The 22,325-nt window shown below is 43.3% G+C and overlaps 2 protein-coding genes and 2 non-coding genes across 5 annotated transcripts in view; 1 reads left to right on the top strand and 3 right to left on the bottom strand.

Annotated features, from left to right (window-relative positions):
* TMEM107 (transmembrane protein 107) overlaps positions 1–5,073 on the bottom strand; it is a 41,896-nt gene extending 36,823 nt beyond the window's left edge. For both annotated transcript variants that reach the window (XM_075276000.1, XM_075275999.1), the window contains exon 1: positions 5,028–5,073. The gene's annotated coding sequence lies outside the window, so the exon portion shown is untranslated. The remainder of the gene's footprint in view (positions 1–5,027) is intronic.
* Positions 5,074–5,546: 473 nt separating this feature from the next.
* Positions 5,547–5,628, bottom strand: TRNAL-UAG (transfer RNA leucine (anticodon UAG)). The gene has a single exon. It is a non-coding gene; the product is annotated as a tRNA-Leu (tRNA).
* A 4,695-nt stretch (positions 5,629–10,323) lies between these two features.
* TRNAR-UCU (transfer RNA arginine (anticodon UCU)) lies at positions 10,324–10,408 on the top strand. The gene is given in 2 exon segments: positions 10,324–10,360; positions 10,373–10,408. It is a non-coding gene; the product is annotated as a tRNA-Arg (tRNA).
* Positions 10,409–13,558: 3,150 nt separating this feature from the next.
* Positions 13,559–22,325, bottom strand: part of HES7 (hes family bHLH transcription factor 7) — a 38,537-nt gene continuing 29,770 nt past the window's right edge. Inside the window, exon 4 of the mRNA XM_075272456.1 lies at positions 13,559–14,201. Within this exon, the coding sequence (XP_075128557.1) occupies positions 13,822–14,201 (380 nt within the window). The 3' untranslated portion in view covers positions 13,559–13,821. The remainder of the gene's footprint in view (positions 14,202–22,325) is intronic.

The raw sequence follows: 22,325 nt of genomic DNA, 5'->3' as shown, positions 1-22,325 counted from the left end.
CACTATATACAGTACACTATACACTATATACAGTACACTATATACAGTACACTATACACTATATACAGTACACTATACACTATATACAGTACACTATACACGGTACACTATATACAGTACACTATACACTATACACTATACACTATATACAGTACACTATACACAGTACACTATACACTATACACAGTACACTATACACTATATACAGTACACTATATACAGTACACTATACACTATATACAGTACACTATACACAGTACACTATATACAGTACACTATACACAGTACACTATACACTATATACAGTACACTATATACAGTACACTATACACTATACACTATATACAGTACACTATACACAGTACACTATACACTATATACAGTACACTATACACTATATACAGTACACTATATACAGTACACTATACACAGTACACTATACACTATACACAGTACACTATACACAGTACACTATACACGGTACACTATACACAGTACACTATACACGGTACACTATACACAGTACACTATACACTATACACAGTACACTATACACTATACACAGTACACTATACACAGTACACTATACACAGTACACTATACACTGTACACTATACACGGTACACTATACACGGTACACTATACACTATACACAGTACACTATACACTATACACAGTACACTATACACGGTACACTATACACGGTACACTATACACGGTACACTATACACTATACACAGTACACTATACACAGCACACTATACACTATACACAGTACACTATACACGGTACACAGTACACTATACACTATACACAGTACACTATACACAGTACACTATACACTATACACAGTACACTATACACAGTACACTATACACTATACACAGTACACTATACACTATACACAGTACACTATACACAGTACACTATACACTATACACAGTACACTATACACAGTACACTATACACTATACACTATACACGGTACACTATACACGGTACACTATACACGGTACACTATACACGGTACACTATACACAGTACACTATACACGGTACACTATACACTATACACAGTACACTATACACGGTACACTATACACTATACACAGTACACTATACACAGTACACTATACATAGTACACTATACACGGTACACTATACACGGTACACTATACACGGTACACTATACACTATACACAGTACACTATACACAGTACACAGTACACTATACACAGTACACTATACACTATACACGGTACACTATACACAGTACACTATACACAGTACACTATACACAGTACACTATACACTATACACAGTACACTATACACAGTACACAGTACACTATACACAGTACACTATACACTATACACGGTACACTATACACTATACACAGTACACTATACACGGTACACTATACACTATACACAGTACACTATACACAGTACACTATACACAGTACACTATACACAGTACACTATACACGGTACACTATACACGGTACACTATACACGGTACACTATACACGGTACACTATACACTATACACAGTACACTATACACAGTACACTATACACTATACACGGTACACTATACACAGTACACTATACACAGTACACTATACACAGTACACTATACACTATACACAGTACACTATACACAGTACACAGTACACTATACACAGTACACTATACACTATACACGGTACACTATACACAGTACACTATACACAGTACACTATACACTATACACAGTACACTATACACTATACACAGTACACTATACACAGTACACTATACACAGTACACTATACACAGTACACAGTACACTATACACAGTACACTATACACTATACACGGTACACTATACACAGTACACTATACACTATACACAGTACACTATACACAGTACACTATACACAGTACACTATACACAGTACACTATACACAGTACACAGTACACTATACACGGTACACTATACACAGTACACTATACACAGTACACTATACACGGTACACTATACACAGTACACTATACACTATACACAGTACACTATACACAGTACACTATACACTGTACACTATACACAGTACACTATACACTATACACTATACACGGTACACTATACACAGTACACTATACACAGTACACTATACACAGTACACTATACACAGTACACAGTACACTATACACAGTACACTATACACAGTACACTATACACTGTACACTATACACTATACACGGTACACTATACACGGTACACTATACACAGTACACTATACACTGTACACAGTACACTATACACTATACACAGTACACTATACACAGTACACTATACACGGTACACTATACACAGTACACTATACACTATACACAGTACACAGTACACTATACACGGTACACTAAACATAGTACACTATACACTATATACAGTACACTATACACTATATACAGTACACTATACACTATATACAGTACACTATATACAGTACACTATACACAGTACACTATACACTATATACAGTAAACTATACACGGTACACTATATACAGTACACTATACACTGTACACTATACACTATACACTATATACAGTACACTATACACTATACACAGTACACTATACACTATACACAGTACACTATACACGGTACACTATACACAGTACACTATACACAGTACACTATACACTATATACAGTACACTATATACAGTACACTATACACTATACACAGTACACTATACACTATACACTATACACAGTACACTATACACTATACACAGTACACTATACACTATACACGGTACACTATACACAGTACACTATACACAGTACACTATACACTATATACAGTACACTATATACAGTACACTATACACTATACACAGTACACTATACACTATACACAGTACACTATACACGGTACACTATACACAGTACACTATACACAGTACACTATACACTATATACAGTACACTATATACAGTACACTATACACTATACACTATATACAGTACACTATACACAGTACACTATATACGGTACACTATATACAGTACACTATATACAGTACACTATACACAGTACACTATACACAGTACACTATACACAGTACACAGTACACTATACACGGTACACTATACACGGTACACTATATACAGTACACTATACACAGTACACTATACACTATACACAGTACACTATACACAGTACACTATACACGGTACACTATATACAGTACACTATACACGGTACACTATATACAGTACACTATACACGGTACACTATATACAGTACACTATACACAGTACACTATACACAGTACACAGTACACTATACACAGTACACTATACACGGTACACTATATACAGTACACTATACACAGTACACTATACACAGTACACTATACACAGTACACTATACACGGTACACTATATACAGTACACTATACACGGTACACTATATACAGTACACTATACACAGTACACTATACACAGTACACTATACACTATACACAGTACACTATACACAGTACACTATACACGGTACACTATATACAGTACACTATACACTATACACGGTACACTATATACAGTACACAGTACACTATACACGGTACACTATACACAGTACACTATACACAGTACACTATACACGGTACACTATACACAGTACACTATACACTATACACAGTACACTATACACAGTACAATATACACGGTACACTATATACAGTACACTATACACTATACACGGTACACTATATACAGTACACAGTACACTATACACAGTACACTATACACAGTACACTATACACGGTACACTATATACAGTACACTATACACTATACACGGTACACTATACACAGTACACTATACACAGTACACTATACACGGTACACTATATACAGTACACTATACACTATACACGGTACACTATACACAGTACACTATACACGGTACACTATACACAGTACACTATACACAGTACACTATACACGGTACACTATATACAGTACACTATACACTATACACGGTACACTATATACAGTACACAGTACACTATACACGGTACACTATATACAGTACACTATACACTATACACAGTACACTATACACTATACACAGTACACTATATACAGTACACTATACACTATACACAGTACACTATACACTATACACAGTACACTATATACAGTACACTATACACTATACACAGTACACTATACACTATACACAGTACACTATATACAGTACACTATACACTATACACAGTACACTATACACAGTACACTATACACGGTACACTATACACAGTACACTATACACTATACACAGTACACTATACACAGTACAATATACACGGTACACTATATACAGTACACTATACACTATACACGGTACACTATATACAGTACACAGTACACTATACACAGTACACTATACACAGTACACTATACACGGTACACTATATACAGTACACTATACACTATACACGGTACACTATACACAGTACACTATACACAGTACACTATACACGGTACACTATATACAGTACACTATACACTATACACGGTACACTATACACAGTACACTATACACGGTACACTATACACAGTACACTATACACAGTACACTATACACGGTACACTATATACAGTACACTATACACTATACACGGTACACTATATACAGTACACAGTACACTATACACGGTACACTATATACAGTACACTATACACTATACACAGTACACTATACACAGTACACTATATACAGTACACTATACACTATACACGGTACACTATATACAGTACACTATACACTATACACAGTACACTATACACTATACACAGTACACTATACACAGTACACTATACACTATACACAGTACACTATACACTATATACAGTACACTATATACAGTACACTATACACTATATACAGTACACTATACACTATATACAGTACACGGCTCCTTCTATCCTCACATCATACATCTTACAATCTCCGTTCCCCATCATTACCTGCTCTCAGGCCCGCTCCGTTCTGCGTTGCTTGGCAACCAGCCGCCGTTTGCTGGGGCTCGAAATCACGCGAAAGCCGAGACTTCGACCGGCGGCCAATGAGAATGCTGGAGTTCTGGTGACGTCAGAGCCGCGCCGGAGACATTTTGTTGTTGGCGGGTTTGGGCTTCGACAAGATGTCGGTCAAGCTTTGTAATCGCTACAAATGACCCAGAGGAAGGCGCTGGGGACTCATAGACTCTTAGTTAGGAATTGTGTGTATTGAATAGGGCTCTGGTGGCTTTATACTGCTGTGTATGGGGGAACAACAAGTACCAGCATGGCCTGCTAGGGGGCTAGTGCTATGTAGTGGTTATGTGATATGATGTGTGACTATGACCTGGGGGTTTAGGAGGCCTGTCATGGTAGTGATAAAATCTATTAAATATTCGTTATAATATTCTGGACTCCGGAGAGATAATTGGCTGCAGCACTAAAAAAACAAAAAAAATTGAAACGAAATATAAAAAAAAATCCAATTGGCAGCGGTGGGATTCGAACCCACGCCTCCAGAGAGACTGGAGCCTAAATCCAGCGCCTTAGACCGCTCGGCCACGCTACCTTACTGGCTGAGTGCTAAGACTCTATGGGATCATTAGCGGCTGTGCGTGACGTCATGCATTGTCAGAGGAATAGAGGGGAGCAGCCTGATGGGGGGGCAGTTAAAGGGGGTCTCCAAAAAGTTAGAAACTTTCACCCTCCCTGCAGTCCCAGGATCGCCCTCCCTAAGTACAGAGTGATGCGTCGCACATAGAAGACATCATATTTATAGTGAGACCACTCAACTCTGCAGTAGCTTCTCCTTCAGACGCCGTTTACTGTACCCCTTGCCAACGTATATATACATATCCTTATATACACACACACACCGATTTTGGTGCTGTGATGTCATCGGTAGAGGCGTCACCTGATATCCTGCTGCAGGTCCTGGGATCAGACATGACTCCGATCCCGGCCATTTTTTCCATGACTTATATATGGATCGTATAGGTCATCGTTATGAAACTGACAATCACTCTGAAGAGTCTGCAGCACTCACACACACTGCGGCTTCTTCCTGTGCTGATGATGTCACATTCATAAGTCACATGGTACAGCAGCAGCTCAGTCCCATTCAAGTTTATGCCAAGCACAGCCACTATGCCTGGTATCCAGTGAAGAGACCCTTACTCAAATCTTATGGCTTCTTCAACCAGCTGATCGGAGGGGGTCCCAATTATCCGACTCCAACCAATCATATCCAAAGGATAGGCCATCACTATAAATGCCATGAACACCTTTAACCCCTTACGGTCAATAGAGACTATAGCATGAGAGCGGCCCCTCTCTTGTGGTCACTTCTACAACTAGTGAACGTTCATTGCTTCGCGCCGCGGACCCAGCGTCACCCCTTTCCTGGCCCCGGGGGCACACCTTTCTGTTCTCACTCCCTATGACATCATCATACACTCACTTTGAATGGGGCTTACTTGCTACTATACCACGTGACTGATGAGTATGATGTCATCAGTACAGAGAAGAGACAGAATTTACGAGCGCTGCGGGTTCTTCGAACAGCCGATCGGCCCTTCTATCTGGTGGTCGTCTTATTGCCTACAGCTATCAATAGAGTGTACAACCAATATGGCTGTCGTTGCGACATCCCATTCTCCACCATGTTTCTCACGGCTGATTTGGAACCAATTGTTTCATGGACCTTTTGACTTCTATGGACGAGTCGGGTCCATAGACCTGTCCGAGCCGTGAAACATTTGAGCATGTCCTATCTTGAAAATGCTACGTGTAGGGCACAGATGGAGACGTCCTTCTTATGTAACCCCCTAGACTGTCTAAATCCCCCTCATCGCCTTGTTCTCTGTAGGCTCCTTCCATGACACCTCATTGTATGTTGTCTAGTGCAGGCTCTATAGGGCCTATATTCGCCAAACATCTCCTACATACTTTCTGGTACCTTCTATAGGACACATAGGGATATACCTCAAATTGGTGGAAGCCATCCCCTTTAACAATTGTGAGTTAAGTGCAGAACCTATTGGAGTTCCCCACTCCACCCAGACTTGTACCAGCCAGCCTCCTGCGTAGAGCAACTTCCAGACAGATGGTGAGTTTAGTGCTGTGCCCAATTTCTGGACACAAAGGTGAATGTGAATTGTTCCCTTTTACCCCTATTGCTTGGGGTGCTTGTTGGGGGCAACAATTGGTAAGTGGGGGGATGTACCGTGCAGGTTTTGGAAAGGAGGTAGTGCAGTGACTCCCCAACAGGGGGCTGTGTACTGTGTGATTCCTGTGGTACACTCTACGCACGCTATAGCATGGCGTCGTCTGTCGCGCTGGACCAGAAATACTCAGTATTAATAGTCATGTGACATTGGTAGATCCGAAGCTTCTGAATTCTGTATCCGACTCCTGACAACTAGCAGTGCGTTACATGGCGATAGCTCTGAGGAGCAGAATTCGTGTAAGCTTGGCATGCACCCTTCTGTGCCAACCAGTCCGCGGCGTCTCTGTGGGCTTTGACCCTGACTCTATAACTGCAGTGGTTATGACTTGTACTATTTGTACCTGCAAATGCCACAAGAAAAGTACCCGGTGAACCAAAATCGTACTTCTTCAGCTACTTAGGGTAGAGAGGGCACTAGCTGCCCCAATCTACACCCCTGGCCAGAGATGGGATGGCCATTCTCTTCTCCCAGTTCCCAGTGGAGAAGACCTTGCCATCTTGAGAGCGTTTTGTCTGATGGGAACAGAAATCGGACACCTAAAGGAGTAGCTCCTCCAGAGAAGCCTTGGCCCGAAAAACCGAGGCCAGTGCAAAATGACATGGAATCACAAAGTAGCTGTCTATTGCAAACAGGCATGGACACAGGTTCATCGGAGAGCATGGTACAAGTGAGAGGCTTTTTGTCTATCAATGGTCCCTAAAGCCGACAGCATGTCCTATGCTATATAGGACCAGAGATGAGAGCTATGAATGCTCCCAAGGCTCCTATAACTTGTGGGCCTGGAGAAGTAGAACAAGTCTCAGGTGTCTTGATGGTAAAATCCTACCAGCTTTCTGTTCACGGGGGGACTTGGAACTTGCACTCTTCAACGGAGAGAACCCCTGAGCATCAGGTGGTTGGAACAGAGTCTGACTGGTTCTAAGAGGACACCATCGTACAGTGTATCTGTTAATGGAGTCGCTGCTGATACGAGGAATATCGTAGTGTTCCCAGATCCCAGAGTTGGAGGGGAGGGCAAGTGGAGAAGCCCACTGAGAGAGAACCATCGAAAGAGGGTCATGGCTGATGATAAGATAAGATAATCCTTTAATAGTCCCACATTGGGGAAATTTCAGTATGTTACAGCAGCATAGTAATACAGATACAGGATAATACACAGTAATATATTACAGGACACACATATGCTGAGAAGAGAAGATATACTAGGAGTCCAGAGCAGCTAAGGAACAGAAGAGAAAGAAGGAAGACTTCAGGATCATTTAGTTCTCTGTGCAGAGTGTCTCCGCTTGGTCTGATGTAGATTATACAGCCTGGTCGCGGTTGGAAGGAAGGACCTGCGATAGCTCCTTCTCACACTTGGGGTGAAGCAGACGGTCACTTACAGTGCTGCCAAGTCCCATCAAGGTCCCATACATGGGGGTGGGATTTGTTCTCCCGCATGGAGGTCACCACAGACAGTGTCCTTCTGTCACCCCCCACCTGTACTGGGTCCAGGGGGCTCCCCAGGACAGAGCTGGCCCTCCTGATCAGCCTATCAGGTCTATTTCTGTCCCTGGTTGATATACTGCTCCCCCAGCAGGCCACACCGAAAAAGATGGCTGAAGCAACCACAGAGTTGAAAAAGGTCCTAAGAAGTGTCCCCTGGACTCCGAAGGCCCTCAGCCTCCTGAGCAGGTAGAGTCTGCTGTGGCCCTTTCTGTGCAGCGCCTCCAGGTGATCAGCCCAGTCTAGTTTATTATTGAGGAGCACACCCAGATACTTATAGGTCCTGACTATCTCAATACATGTTCCTTGGATCTCCACCGGGGTCGGAGCACTTCTCCGTTTGAGAGGAATGTTCTACAAAGCTAAAGAGCCATTTTCCGAGGTACAGTGGTCAACAAAGGTCCTCAGAATGACGCACCTAACAGAGGTCTCCTTGACGGGGCAGGTGGGCTTACAATTATAGCTTGATCAAGTTGTAAAATATAAAGGATCTAATGTTCATATATACTTATACACAGTAGGTATTTGCAGTAATGCTCTTGGCGCTGGCAGGGTGCCGGTGCAACTTTTTGTTTTTGCAGTGTGGATGAGACTAAAAAGGAGGTGGCGCTGTGACTTACCCACAGGAATGACCTTGTTGCGCCTATAGTTTGTGCTGTGGCTTGTGTTCTGTGCGGAGCGGCCTACATTTGCTTTGTCACATTGCTGTGAGAATACTCACTATAAATAATAGCTTTCTCGTAACTTTCGGGACTCATCATCGGTCAGCCCGGACCAATTTAGCAGAAGTAGGAACCATGTCCCATAAACTAACAAAGTATTATGCGGCAATAACTGAGTAGGTGCTGGGTGGTACTTGAACAGGACCGCAGTTTTGTGATTTCGGCGTTGTCATTGAGGGCCGTCAACTGAGACTGTTGTGTCTCTGCTGTGAACCGTTTGTAAACTGAACAAAATTTTGCTGTATTCACATCTGTGCCCATTGTTCTGGTCCGTTGCAGGACACACAGATTGCTGAAACAGCGGGCACCTATAATAGGGTCTGTAAGGTGTCCGTTCCAAACGTCTGACAAGAAGCCTGGTGCCAGGGCTTTATTATATACTGCCCTGGACCCGCTATAGGGCCCATTGTAAAAGTTTGCATTCTGACCACAGGTCCTTTACTATTTTGGGACTGGACTCTATAGGATTATCAGGATTTATTATTTCTCCGTGCCACCTCTATAACATTACAGGGACAACACAATCCTGTCTCCTACCCTCCCTGTACGACACATGGCGTGCACAAGTCTATATTCTTCTTCTCTTACACTCATCTTTCTTGCATACTCCTTGCACTCGCTCTAGAGAGTAAGGGGAGGACTCTCGAAGAAGAGGAAGGACCTTGAGTAGGTACAAAGGAACCAGTGACAACTTGTTGATCACCCAGAGCGGAGGAGGGGGAGGGGGGAGGAGTAGAGGACAGAGAACAAGACTCCTCCACCCTGACCCCACCCTCAGGCAGGACGCACTGGTGTTGTAGACTAGGCCGGGGGGCTGCTCATGTAACAGGCTCTGTGGCGCAATGGATAGCGCATTGGACTTCTAGCTGGTGCAGTCATTCAAAGGTTGTGGGTTCGAGTCCCACCAGAGTCGCTTTTTTTTTAAAAAAAAAGCCTCCTATGTAGAAGGTTACTACCTATATACTACACATAGTACATAACCTAGGAGGAAGATATGAGAGTATTTACTATAGCTTGTAAATACAAGAGATTTTCCAAAAGACGGCCTAGCTCCACCCATACATTATAGGTTACGGGCTGATATCTAATTTAAGAGTCGTCTCTTAAAATAGTCGTCTAACCAGGAATAGGGCCAGGCTTAGGAACGTACGACCGATGCCAAGGGTATATGACCTGCTCCTGCATGAGACTTCCAAGAATCTTAATATTAGTTGTATTGCAGTATTATTCAGACATAGTGTAGCAGGTAGACTCCTCTCTCAAACTCGGCACGTCGCCCCGAACACAGTACGAGGCTGCTTTCGTAATTGCGTAATTTTTGTCCACTCTTTTGTTTCATTATAGGAACTGTAGAATGGACTGAACGTTAAAACGGATCCATCTAATCAAGGACCACAATAGATCCGGAGGGTTCCTACTGGAAGTCAATGAAATCAGTCGGGTATCTGTTACAGTCTCCAACTTGGATGTGAACGTACCCCAAGGCCTTCAACCTGGCCTACCTAGGCCACACTCCAGCAACCACTTGGTTTACTTTACTTGCTGCTCTCCACCTCTATCCGTCCAATACACAGGAATATCTAACCATACTTGGCGTCACTCATTATATACTCGATTTCAGCCGATGGGAACATCAAAGAGCAGCATGCCCACTTCTTTTCATTTTCAAGTGCGCTTTAAGGAGGCAAAAAGTTAACCTCTTCACTAGGGTCGAGCGATCGGGAAAGATCGGATCCCGATCGGCGATCGAGCAAATTTCATGATCAGGATTGGCTGGAAAATGACCAGAAATCAGATTTTGAAATCTCAAGATCGGCTCAACACTACCGTATATATAATATATAGTTACGGTTGAGAGATTAGGATCCGGAAAGATCAGATCCTGATCGGCGATCGAGCAAATTTCATGATCGGGATTGGCTGGAAAATGACCGGAAATCGGATTTTGAAATCTCAAGCTCGGCTCAACACTACTGTATATATAATATATAGTTACGGTTCAGAGATTGGGATCCGGAAAGAACAGATCCCGATTGGCGATCGAGCAAATTTCACGATCGGGATTGGCTGGAAAATGACCGGAAATCGGATTTTAAAATCGATCCTGAAATCTCAAGATCGGCTCAACCCTAGTCTTCATTAAGAAACCCGAGGCGGGGATCTGTAACGGTATATGTAGAGTCTCTGCATGAGGGAAGTTGCCATCTCTTTAGAGAAAGTGTTTATTCAATGTTACTTTAGTTTGTGGAGATTTTTCGGATGTTCTGAGCAACTCTTGGACATGCCAGGAGTTGTACCATAGGAGGAGTTCTGCCAGCTGTCTTGCGGTAGGACGTTGTTTGAGTTTGGTAGCCTTCATGTCTTTCCATAGTGGTTAGCACATGGTGTCTGTTGAGTTTGGTATACCCACTTAGTTCCGGGAACCAGCTACTGTGTTACGAGATGTTGGAGGCCTAGTCCAAGAGTGGTAAGGAACGTCACCCTAGAGGGATGAACACGAGCTCATGCAAGCGAGTCCCAAGTGACTGAAGTTGATTACATCTGCCACATCCGGTCACCGTCTACAATCCATCAAAATAAAGTCCTGGTATCAAAGAACATCTGGTAGTTTGCTTTGACAACACAACACTACCAGTACTGTAAGGATGGTTTACTGGACCACATGATCTAGCGTGCCAAGATGCTGGGTTAACCGCTCCTTACCTAGGTCTAGATATGGTACCTTGGGTCATGGTTTCTAACCACTTGGAGGTAGAACAAGGACCACACCAGTAAGGAAACACCACCAACAGCCAATATACATCTGCCAACCAAGCCACAGAATGTATATCCTTACCACCGATAAAAAATAAACCTGCATTCTGTAAAGATAAATACTTTGGATTTAGAAAGCTCGAAGTATCGAAAGAAGGTTAGTAAATCTGAAAGTTGGCATCTTATAAAGTCATAACAAGCTGATAGGTTATGCTATGCCCAATGAGAAGCCTTCATAGAGGTCATATATCCCCCAAATACACTAATCCTCACCTTCCTCTCCGGAGTGTCTAGTCATTCCCGAAGACTGGTCTTCACCCGCAAACTCCTGTTACCCATTCTCCAACATCATGCTACCTTAGATCACCCATGTGATTGGGTCTCAGTGGTCACAAGGGTTTTTTATTTTGTCTCGTCTTATTCTAGTATGTGGTCTGAATAGAGCCCAAAGTAAAATAATTCATGGGTGTAAATCCCTGAAACTTTTTCAACTCTTAATTTTGGAAAATGTGTAACAAATCCATCTCACGTTACAAACCAGTTCGCTCATCTCTACCCATAATACCTTTACATGAACTTATGTAAGCAGTAGTGTTGGGCGAGTAGTATTCGATCGAATACCTCGCCGGCATAGGAATGTGTGTAATCGGCCAAACACCAAGGGGTTAAACGCATCGAATATTCAAAGCGTTTAACCACTTGGTGTTCGCCGGCATAGGAATGCGTGTAATCGGCCAAACACCAAGGGGTTAAACGCATCGAATATTCGAAGCGTTTAACCACTTGGTGTTCGCCGGCATAGGAATGCGTGTAATCGGCCAAACACCAAGGGGTTAAACGCATCGAATATTCGAAGCGTTTAACCACTTGGTGTTCGCCGGCATAGGAATGCGTGTAATCGGCCAAACACCAAGGGGTTAAACGCATCGAATATTCAAAGCGTTTAACCACTTGGTGTTCGGACGATTACACGCATTCCTATGCCGGCGAGGTATTCGATCGAATACTACTCGCTCAACACTAGTAAGCAGTTGCGAGTTCTTTGTATGCCCCTGAGATCTAGTACAACCTTCAATGGTGGCAGGTTATCTCCTTGAGAGTAGATGTGGAAGTTGAATATTTAGATTCCTCTTTGTACATGTGCGGTGCCAACTGTGCCCTCACCTACATGGGCACCTTTGAACATCTTCTGATTGGTTGTGTCTGTGGCAAGTGGACAAACAATATAGGCAAAAAAATTAAATTGGTGGAGTTTTAAGGAAACTTTATTTCAAAAACCAAAAAAAGAAAAAAAAATTGAAGACGCTCACACACAGGCGCTGTACAACAGCAAGTGATTTACATATCAAGATTACAGAACGTGAATATGCACGACATATAGGAACTTGTACAGATACTGTATATAAGCAAATAAACACATGTCCTTCATAGGCCTATCCTAGCGTGCCCATCCACCACGAGGACAACATCTCATAGGACTCCTCCATTCCAAGGATCGTCACTCCTGTATGAGAAATGTCAGTATTAAGTTAAATAAGGTAGTATAAGGAAAGCAGATAGTCTTCCTCCATCTTAAGGCCAAGGTCTCCACACGGAGGTGTTCTGGTTAGGTTCATTTTGGAACTCTCCAGAACGTTGAGAGCTTGAAGACAGCCAGCTGCCCATTTCTGAACCACTCATGGAAGGGGAATAGGTGTCAACGTCACTACCAAGAGAGTTCGGGGAGACATTTCCATCAGAAGTCAAGGTGTCATCCCGTTGACCTGCTTGACTACATAGATTTAGCTGTTTTGGGAACCTTAAGCGGTGCTGAAGGTGGGTTTGCAGCTCATTTAAGAAGCGGGCTTTGGCTTTCGGGCCAATATCTTGAATGAAGTCTTCTGTGCGGTTCAAACAGTCTGTAAATCCAGACAAGTAAAACTTTTCAGCAGGCGATACCCATCGGAGCGGTTCTGGGAGAGAAAAGGATAGTGGAGAATTACAAAGATAAAACGGCGACCTAAGTCAAGAAGAGATAATCCTTTAATAGTCCCACAGTGGGGAAAGAAGGACATTATAGGCTTATAGAGCAACTCCATTAAGAATCAGACAATCATGCTTGGAGCCATCTCGTGGTACCAGGAGCTGTCTACTCCTCTCCTCCACATGGAGTTAATTGGGGAAAGCTATGATGGTTGAGCTTCAAGGTAGGCTTTGTCTGCCATTTTGTAATTCCTACACTGAGCTGCTTGTATCTAACACCATGGCAAAAATCATTAGGACCTTGAAGAGGACCATGAAGTAGATGCTTATCAACCACAAGGTCTGTCAGAAGGAGACTACCCCACTCCCATAAACTGACTATAGTAAGACTCCATCCTCCATTATATACTATTGATGTGGCCTTCAACCTTTTACAATTAAAGAATATGGCTTTAAAGACCTTCAGTGTCAAAATGGCCCACCAGATCTTCCTCTGGTGAACCCAAATGGAAAAAAAACAAATTTGAAGGGTAGTACGATCTATTGCCTAGAAGTTCTTGGAAGGTGGGCCCAAAGAATCTCAGTCTAAAACTGGATCTTCATAACGGATTAAAATAAATGAGCGATCTTTCCATCCAGACAAAGCCATTGTACAATGGTGGGTTAGTGTCATGGATGTCTCTATTAGGGGTTAAGAAGCCACCCTTACTTTATAGGAAGGATAACGCTATGGGTCCACATCTCCATTGTAGAAACAGAAGAATGGACTGGACAGAAGATTAAACATAAATAGAGCACAACTACTAATAAAATCATTCAATGACAGTTATATCCGCCAGTAATTTGAACAAGAGGCAAGTACACAGTCCGGTCATATTAATGTGGCCACCGCCTACTTTTGACGTCAACGTTAAATAACCAATGGCAGAAGGCGCGTGTCATCAGCCATCTGGGTGCACTCATCATTGTGGAAGGCACGATGGATCAACACTAGTATGCATCTATCCTTGTGGACCATGTTCACCCCTACATGCGAATTGTTTTTCCTCAGGATGATGGCATCTACCTACATGTCATAAAGCTCACAGTGTACGTGCGTGATTCGAGGAGCACCAGGATGAGTTTACCGTACTCCCTTGACCAGCAAATTCCCCGGACTTGAACCCAATCGAGAATCTGTGGGACCACCTCGATCGGTGGATGCTCAACCGTGTAACCTAGCGCAGCTGGCCACGGCACTGGAGTCGGCATGGCTCAACATCCCAGTGACCATCATCACCACATCCTCTCTCTTCCTGCACGTCTCGCAGCGGTCCACTCTGCCAAAGGTGGTTATTCTGGATTTTGACAGGTGGTCACATTAATGTGACTGGACTGTGTATAATGTACACCCCATATATATGCAGCCTATCCATTTAAAATGAAATATCGGCTTGATAATAATAATAGTGATGGATCCTATATTATGCCGATCCTATATAGACACAACACACAGGATCAATATTACTCTTGGTATTATAACAGGTAACTAAAGGCTAAAGAGTACTGTAGTGCGGGGTCCAGGGGTCCGTTATAAAAAAGACAAACTAATCTAGTAGTGCTTTGGTGGTCGTGTGGTCCAGTTTACAGATTGCCACATTCCAATCCATCCAGCTACGTAAACCTAGTGGATTTTAGGTATCGCCAGTCCGTTTAATGGATTGATGCCAACCATAGCAATGGATCCTATATTACAGCGATCCTATATATATGCGCAAGTATCACAAGATAAATATCACTCTGGCTCCAAAGAAGGTGTAGCTAAGGGCGGGTTCACATCTGCAACCCGGTCTCCTGTTTAGGCAATCCGGCTGGTTTCCGTCTACAGAAAACCCCGCAGTATACTGGACAGGACACAGAAACCCCGCTGGGTTTCCGTCTCCTGTCCAGTTTTGCAGAACAGAAGACGGAAACCGGCCGGATTGGCTAAACCGGAGACTGGGCGCAGATGTGAACCCGCCCTAAGAGATGAGATATTAAATAATGCATTACCTAAGGATCAGTCATATACCAAACTAGTCTAGCTGTATATTAGTTGTAGTGTGGTCTAGTTTATAGATCTCCACAATCCGACTTATCCATCACTGCAGGCCACCAGCAGGTCCCGCTAGTCCACTACAAAGGTGGATTTTATAGATAAATAACATGAGCTCATAACTTAGTGAACGACTCTGAACCAACTAATACACCGACCCTAAAAAGATCCCTCAGTGCGTATTCCCTCTCATCTGAGGGTTCATCAGGAGACCAAGGTGATATTAAGTCATGCCCATTTCTAAGATGGTGGAGTTACAACTGCAGTCGCTGGTGTCCTGAAGATGGACACCATTGCTGAAGAGTAGCCGGCGCCGACCACTGTGAACAGCTGAACTTACCTAATTATCTTGTGCTATGTGGATATACAGTCCTATGAAAAAGTTTGGGCACCCCTATTAATCTTAATCATTTTTAGTTCTAAATATTTTGGTGTTTGCAACAGCCATTTCAGTTTGATATATCTAATAACTGATGGACACAGTAATATTTCAGGATTGAAATGAGGTTTATTGTACTAACAGAAAATGCGCAATATGCATTAAACCAAAATTTGACCGGTGCAAATGTATGGGCACCCTTATCATTTTATTGATTTGAATACTCCTAACTACTTTTTACTGACTTACTGAAGCACAAAATTGGTTTTGTAACCTCAGTGAGCTTTGAACTTCATAACCAGATGTATCCAATCATAAGAAAAGGTATTTAAGGTGGCCAATTGCAAGTTGATCTCTTATTTGAATCTCCTCTGAAGAGTGGCATCATGGGCTACTCAAAACAACTCTCAAATGATCTGAAAACAAAGATTGTTCAACATAGTTGTTCAGGGGAAGGATACAAAAAGCTGTCTCAGAGATTTAACCTGTCAGTTTCCACTGTGAGGAACATAGTAAGGAAATGGAAGAGCACAGGGACAGTTCTTGTTAAGCCCAGAAGTGGCAGGCCAAGAAAAATATCAGAAAGGCAGAGAAGAAGAATGGTGAGAACAGCCAAGGACAATCCACAGACCACCTCCAAAGAGCTGCAGCATCATCTTGCTGCAGATGGTGTCACTGTGCATCGGTCAACTATACAGCGCACTTTGCACAAATAGAAGCTGTATGGGAGATGATGAGAAAGAAGCCGTTTCTGCACGTACGCCACAAATAGAGTTGCCTGAGGTATGAAAAAGCACATTTGGACAAGGCAGCTTCATTTTGGAAACAAAAATTGAGTTGTTTGGTTATAAAAAAAGGCGTTATGCATGGCGTCCAAAAAGAAACAGCATTCCAAGAAAAACACATGCTACCCACTGTAAAATTTGGTGGAGGTTCCATCATGCTTTGGGGCTGTGTGGCCAATGCCGGCACCGGGAATCTTGTTAAAGTTGAGGGTCGCATGGATTCCACTCAGTATCAGCAGATTCTTGAGAATAATGTTCAAGAATCAGTGACGAAGTTGAAGTTACGCCGGGGATGGATATTTCAGCAAGACAATGATCCAAAACACTGCTCCAAATCCTCAGGCATTCATGCAGAGGAACAATGACAATGTTCTGGAATGGCCATCCCAGTCCCCAGACCTGAATATCATTGAACATCTGTGGGATGATTTGAGAGCGGGCTGTCCATGCTCGGCGACCATCTGACTTAACTGAACTTGAATTGTTTGTCCAAAATACCTTTATCCAGGATCCAGGAACTGATTAAAAGCTACAGGAAGCGACTAGAGGCTGTTATCTTTGCAAAAGGAGGATCTACTAAATATTAATGTCACTTTTCTGTTGAGGTGCCCATACTTTTGCACCGGTCAAATTTTGGTTTAATGCATATTGCGCATTTTCTGTTAGTACAATAAACCTCATTTCAATCCTGAAATATTACTGTGTCCATCAGTTATTAGATATATCAAACTGAAATGGCTGTTGCAAATACCAAAATATTTAGAACTAAAAATGATTAAGATTAATAGGGGTGCCCAAACTTTTTCATAGGACTGTATATAGGATGGTCATAATATAGGATCCATCGCTATTGTTGGCATCAAACCATTAAGTGGACTAGTGATATCTAAACTCTGCTAGATCTATGTAGCTATCTGTAAACTGGACCACACGACCACCATTACATTACTAGACTGGACCACACGACCACTAATCCATTACTAGACTAGTTTGTCTTTTTTATGACTGATCCCTGGACACCGCACTATCGTACTCTTTAGCCTTTAGTTACCTGATATAGTAGCAAGAGTAATACTGATCATGTCAGAGGCGTAACGTTTGTGGTCGCCAGGACCCGGACCACCATGACAATATTGGTGATGGAGAGGGGCCTGACTTGGTCCCTTTCTATTAAATGGCAACCTAGGGGAAGAGTACAAAAATAAAATAAAAAACACTTATACTCACCTGTCCTAGCTGACTCTTCCTGCGGTAGATGCTAGTGGGCTAAAGCACCTTTGATGACGTCATGTGTGGGCGGAGCTATTCTGGAGTGTACAGGACAGTGTGTCGTTACACTGGAAGAGGAATCTGCTGGGAATTTAGACTGATGGAAGGTAAGGAGGAGAGAAGAGAACATGTGTGAACAAGAGGGGGACATGGGGGTGCAGGCTGTGTGTGAGCAAGAGGAGGGAATGGGGGTACTGGCTGTGTGTGAGCAAGAGGGGGACATGGGGGTGCAGGCTGTGTGTGAGCAAGAGGAGGGAATGGGGGTACTGGCTGTGTGTGAGCAAGAGGGGGACATGGGGGTACAGGCTGTGTGTGAGCAAGAGGAGGGAATGAGGGTGCAGGCTGTGTGTGAGCAAGAGGGGGGAATGGGGGTGCAGGCTGTGTGTGAGCAAGAGGGGGGAATGGGGGTGCAGGCTGTGTGTGAGCAAGAGGAGGGTATGGGGGTGCAGGCTGTGTGTGAGCAAGAGGGGGGCATGGGGGTGCAGGCTGTGTGTGAGCAAGAGGGGGGAATGGGGGTGCAGGCTGTGTGTGAGCAAGAGGAGGGTATGGGGGTGCAGGCTGCGTGTGAGCAAGAGGAGGGAATGCGGGTGCAGGCTGTGTGTGGGCAAGAGGAGGGAATGGGGGTGCAGGCTGTGTGTGGGCAAGAGGTCGGAATGGGGGTGCAGGCTGTATGTGGGCAAGAGGGTGGCATGGGGGTGCAGGCTGTGTGTGGACAAGAGGGGGGGTTCAGGCTCTGGGGGGGCACTGTGAGCACATAATACTGTTTTGCAGGCCACTGTTAGCATATACTTCTGTGTGGGGGTCACTGTGAGCATATAATACTGTATGGGGGCCACTGGTGAGTACATAATACTGTGTATGGGCTACTGTGGAGCACGTAATACTATTTGGGGGCCACTGTGGAGCATGTAATACTGTGTGGGGTCCACTGCAGAGCATGTAATCTGTCTCGGTATTGTTTACATGCCGGGCACTGCGCTGCTCACTCACCGTATTCTTGATAACTTCAGTTGTGGGTACTACCCTGTTTCCCCGAAAATAAGTCATCCCCCGAAAGTAAGACATAGCAGAAGTTTTGATGAATTGCCTAATATAAGGCACATCCCGAAAGTAAGACATCCCCCAATAATAATCTTTCTGCTCAAAGATTGTATGAAGAAAAACATTGCAGCCGGCTGAACACTGTGCACGATGTTCCGTGTGCACAGATATGCCGTTTGCTGACACCGCTGTTGTACGTTTTATCCACTGTTCCTGCTGCTGTAGGATGAGCTGGGAGGGGGGTCCATTCTCCCAGCTCATCCCACAGCGGCAGGAACACTGGATACAACGTACCACAGTGGTGTCAGCAGCCGGCATACCTGTGCACACGGAAAATCGCGCACAGTGTTCAGCCGGCTTTCCTGTGCACACGGAGCACCGCACACAGCATTCAGCTGGCTGCAATGTTTTTCTTTACACAATCTTTACGCAGCAAGCGCATCTGGTGGTGACCAGCAGCACACAAAAATAAAATAAGACATCCCCTGAAAATAAGACATAACATATCTTTAGGACCAAAATTTAATTTCGGGGAAACGCCGTAAAACTGTACCCCTTTCAAGTATCTGAGATATCGCTTCAGCACCTGTAACCACCACTATCGATAATTCGCTATAGAAATGGGGTAAGGGGCCCCAGACATAAGTTTGCACTCGGGCCCACAAGACTTTAGTTATGCCACTGGATCCTGTGCATTTTGTGTCTATATAGGATCGGCATAATATAGGATCTATCGCTATCTATTGGGGTGTACATTATACTTACCTCTTGCTCAAATCACTGGCGGATATATCTTTCATTGACATATGGGAGATATCACTAGTGATTTTGACAGATTTTGATGCCTTCATTGTTATATGAAGAGCTAAAATCGTAAAATTAGTCCATTGATAGGAAATAGACCTCAAGGGAGACCATTGACCACAGTGGTGGTCAATTCATTGTGTTCTCCAGGATTGTGTCAGAGAGGACTTTTGACAACTCCATGGTGAGGCTCCATTTTGAGGCCTCCAATGCAGATGTGAATATAGCCTTAGTAACATACAAAATTGGGCCATAAACCTTAAACCGGCTGTCGAGGAAACATTTGTTCTGTCAACAGCTATTCCTTCTAATCCCCAATACACATGCAGTCTTCGCTCAGATGAGTGTTCATGTTTTCTCAAATAGGGTTGAGCCGATCTTGAGATTTCAGGATCGATTTTAAAATCAGATTTCCGATTTCATTTTCCAGCCGATCCTGATCGTGAAATTTGCTCGATCGCCGATGGGAACCGATCGTTTCTAAACCCGATCGCTCAACCCTATTCTCAATGGAAAGAGGACTGCCACTAGGAGAAGTCAGGACACCCCATACACCTTGACTAACCCAAGACTGGCAAATTGGTGGGTTCATCCAAAAATCTAACATGTATGGCCATCTGTGTGGACAATAATCTAAAGTGCAAGTAATTTGCAGATTGTGATTCTGTTCCCCTAAATAACCAAATGTTTGTAATCCTCCATGTATAATGTCCTGATGCACAACTAGGGTTTCAGCCTTGACATTTACTTTAGAAGATCTCAGTCAGTTACCTTCAGGGTCCCACCATCATATTTTCCTGGCAATCACAGAATCAGAAGAACTTGTTAACATGAAATGGTTCCCCATGGAAAGCCAATCCAAGGGATACATATACTCAGAGGGTCTCACCTACAACTCTTGGTCTAAAACATGTATGTCTACCTCCAAAGTCTGGTCATTGTAACTTCACAACAAAAACATTAAACGCACATGCAGACGCCAAAATCCAACATTCTCACTGCCCAATCTATCTATAAGATAAACCTTAAAAAAAAAAATTAAAAAAAAAAAATCATGAATTGATTAAAAACATATGTAGACAATATACAGAACACCTAAGGAGATGGATATGAACCAACCATCAACTTACTCATTGGTGGTTTTATGAGAGATTGCGTTGAGCAGATCTTGAGTTGGGCCAATCTTCATCTACTTTTTTAAAGTCCTCTCTTTAGTCTGTTCAGTATAACAAGTTACAAAGACTTGTGTCCTCACTCCAGGACACAGATGCCGCTGTTGCCTTCTATAATACCACCATTACTTCAGCCCTGGACTCTGTGCGCCCCCTTCACAAACATCAGCGCCCGACCGATCAATAGGCAACCCTGGCACACCGACCTGACTAAAAAACTGAGATGTGCCTCACGGGTTGCAGAACGCCTCTGGAGGAAATAAGGAGGTATAAAGAGGCAATACTCACATTTAAGAACGCACTCACCTCCGCAAAGCAGGTCTACTTCACCACACTCATATCTGCCCTATCTCACAACCCCAAACAGCTATTCTCCACCTTCAACTCCCTCCTCCGTCCCCCTGCCCCCCCCCCCCCCCCGACATCACTTATCTCAGCTGACGACTTTGCCTCTTATTTTAAAATTGACACCATCAGAGACAGTCTCACCCTACTCCCCCGACAACTCCTCTACCCAACTGCTCGCTGCTCTTTATCTTTAACCTGTTTCTCCACCATCACTGAGGAAAAACTCTCCTCCCTAATCTCCA

The sequence above is a fragment of the Leptodactylus fuscus genome, chromosome 5, assembly GCF_031893055.1.
Source record: "Leptodactylus fuscus isolate aLepFus1 chromosome 5, aLepFus1.hap2, whole genome shotgun sequence".
In the NCBI taxonomy this organism is placed as follows: domain Eukaryota; kingdom Metazoa; phylum Chordata; class Amphibia; order Anura; family Leptodactylidae; genus Leptodactylus; species Leptodactylus fuscus.
This window is presented reverse-complemented; position numbering and strand designations above follow the sequence as displayed.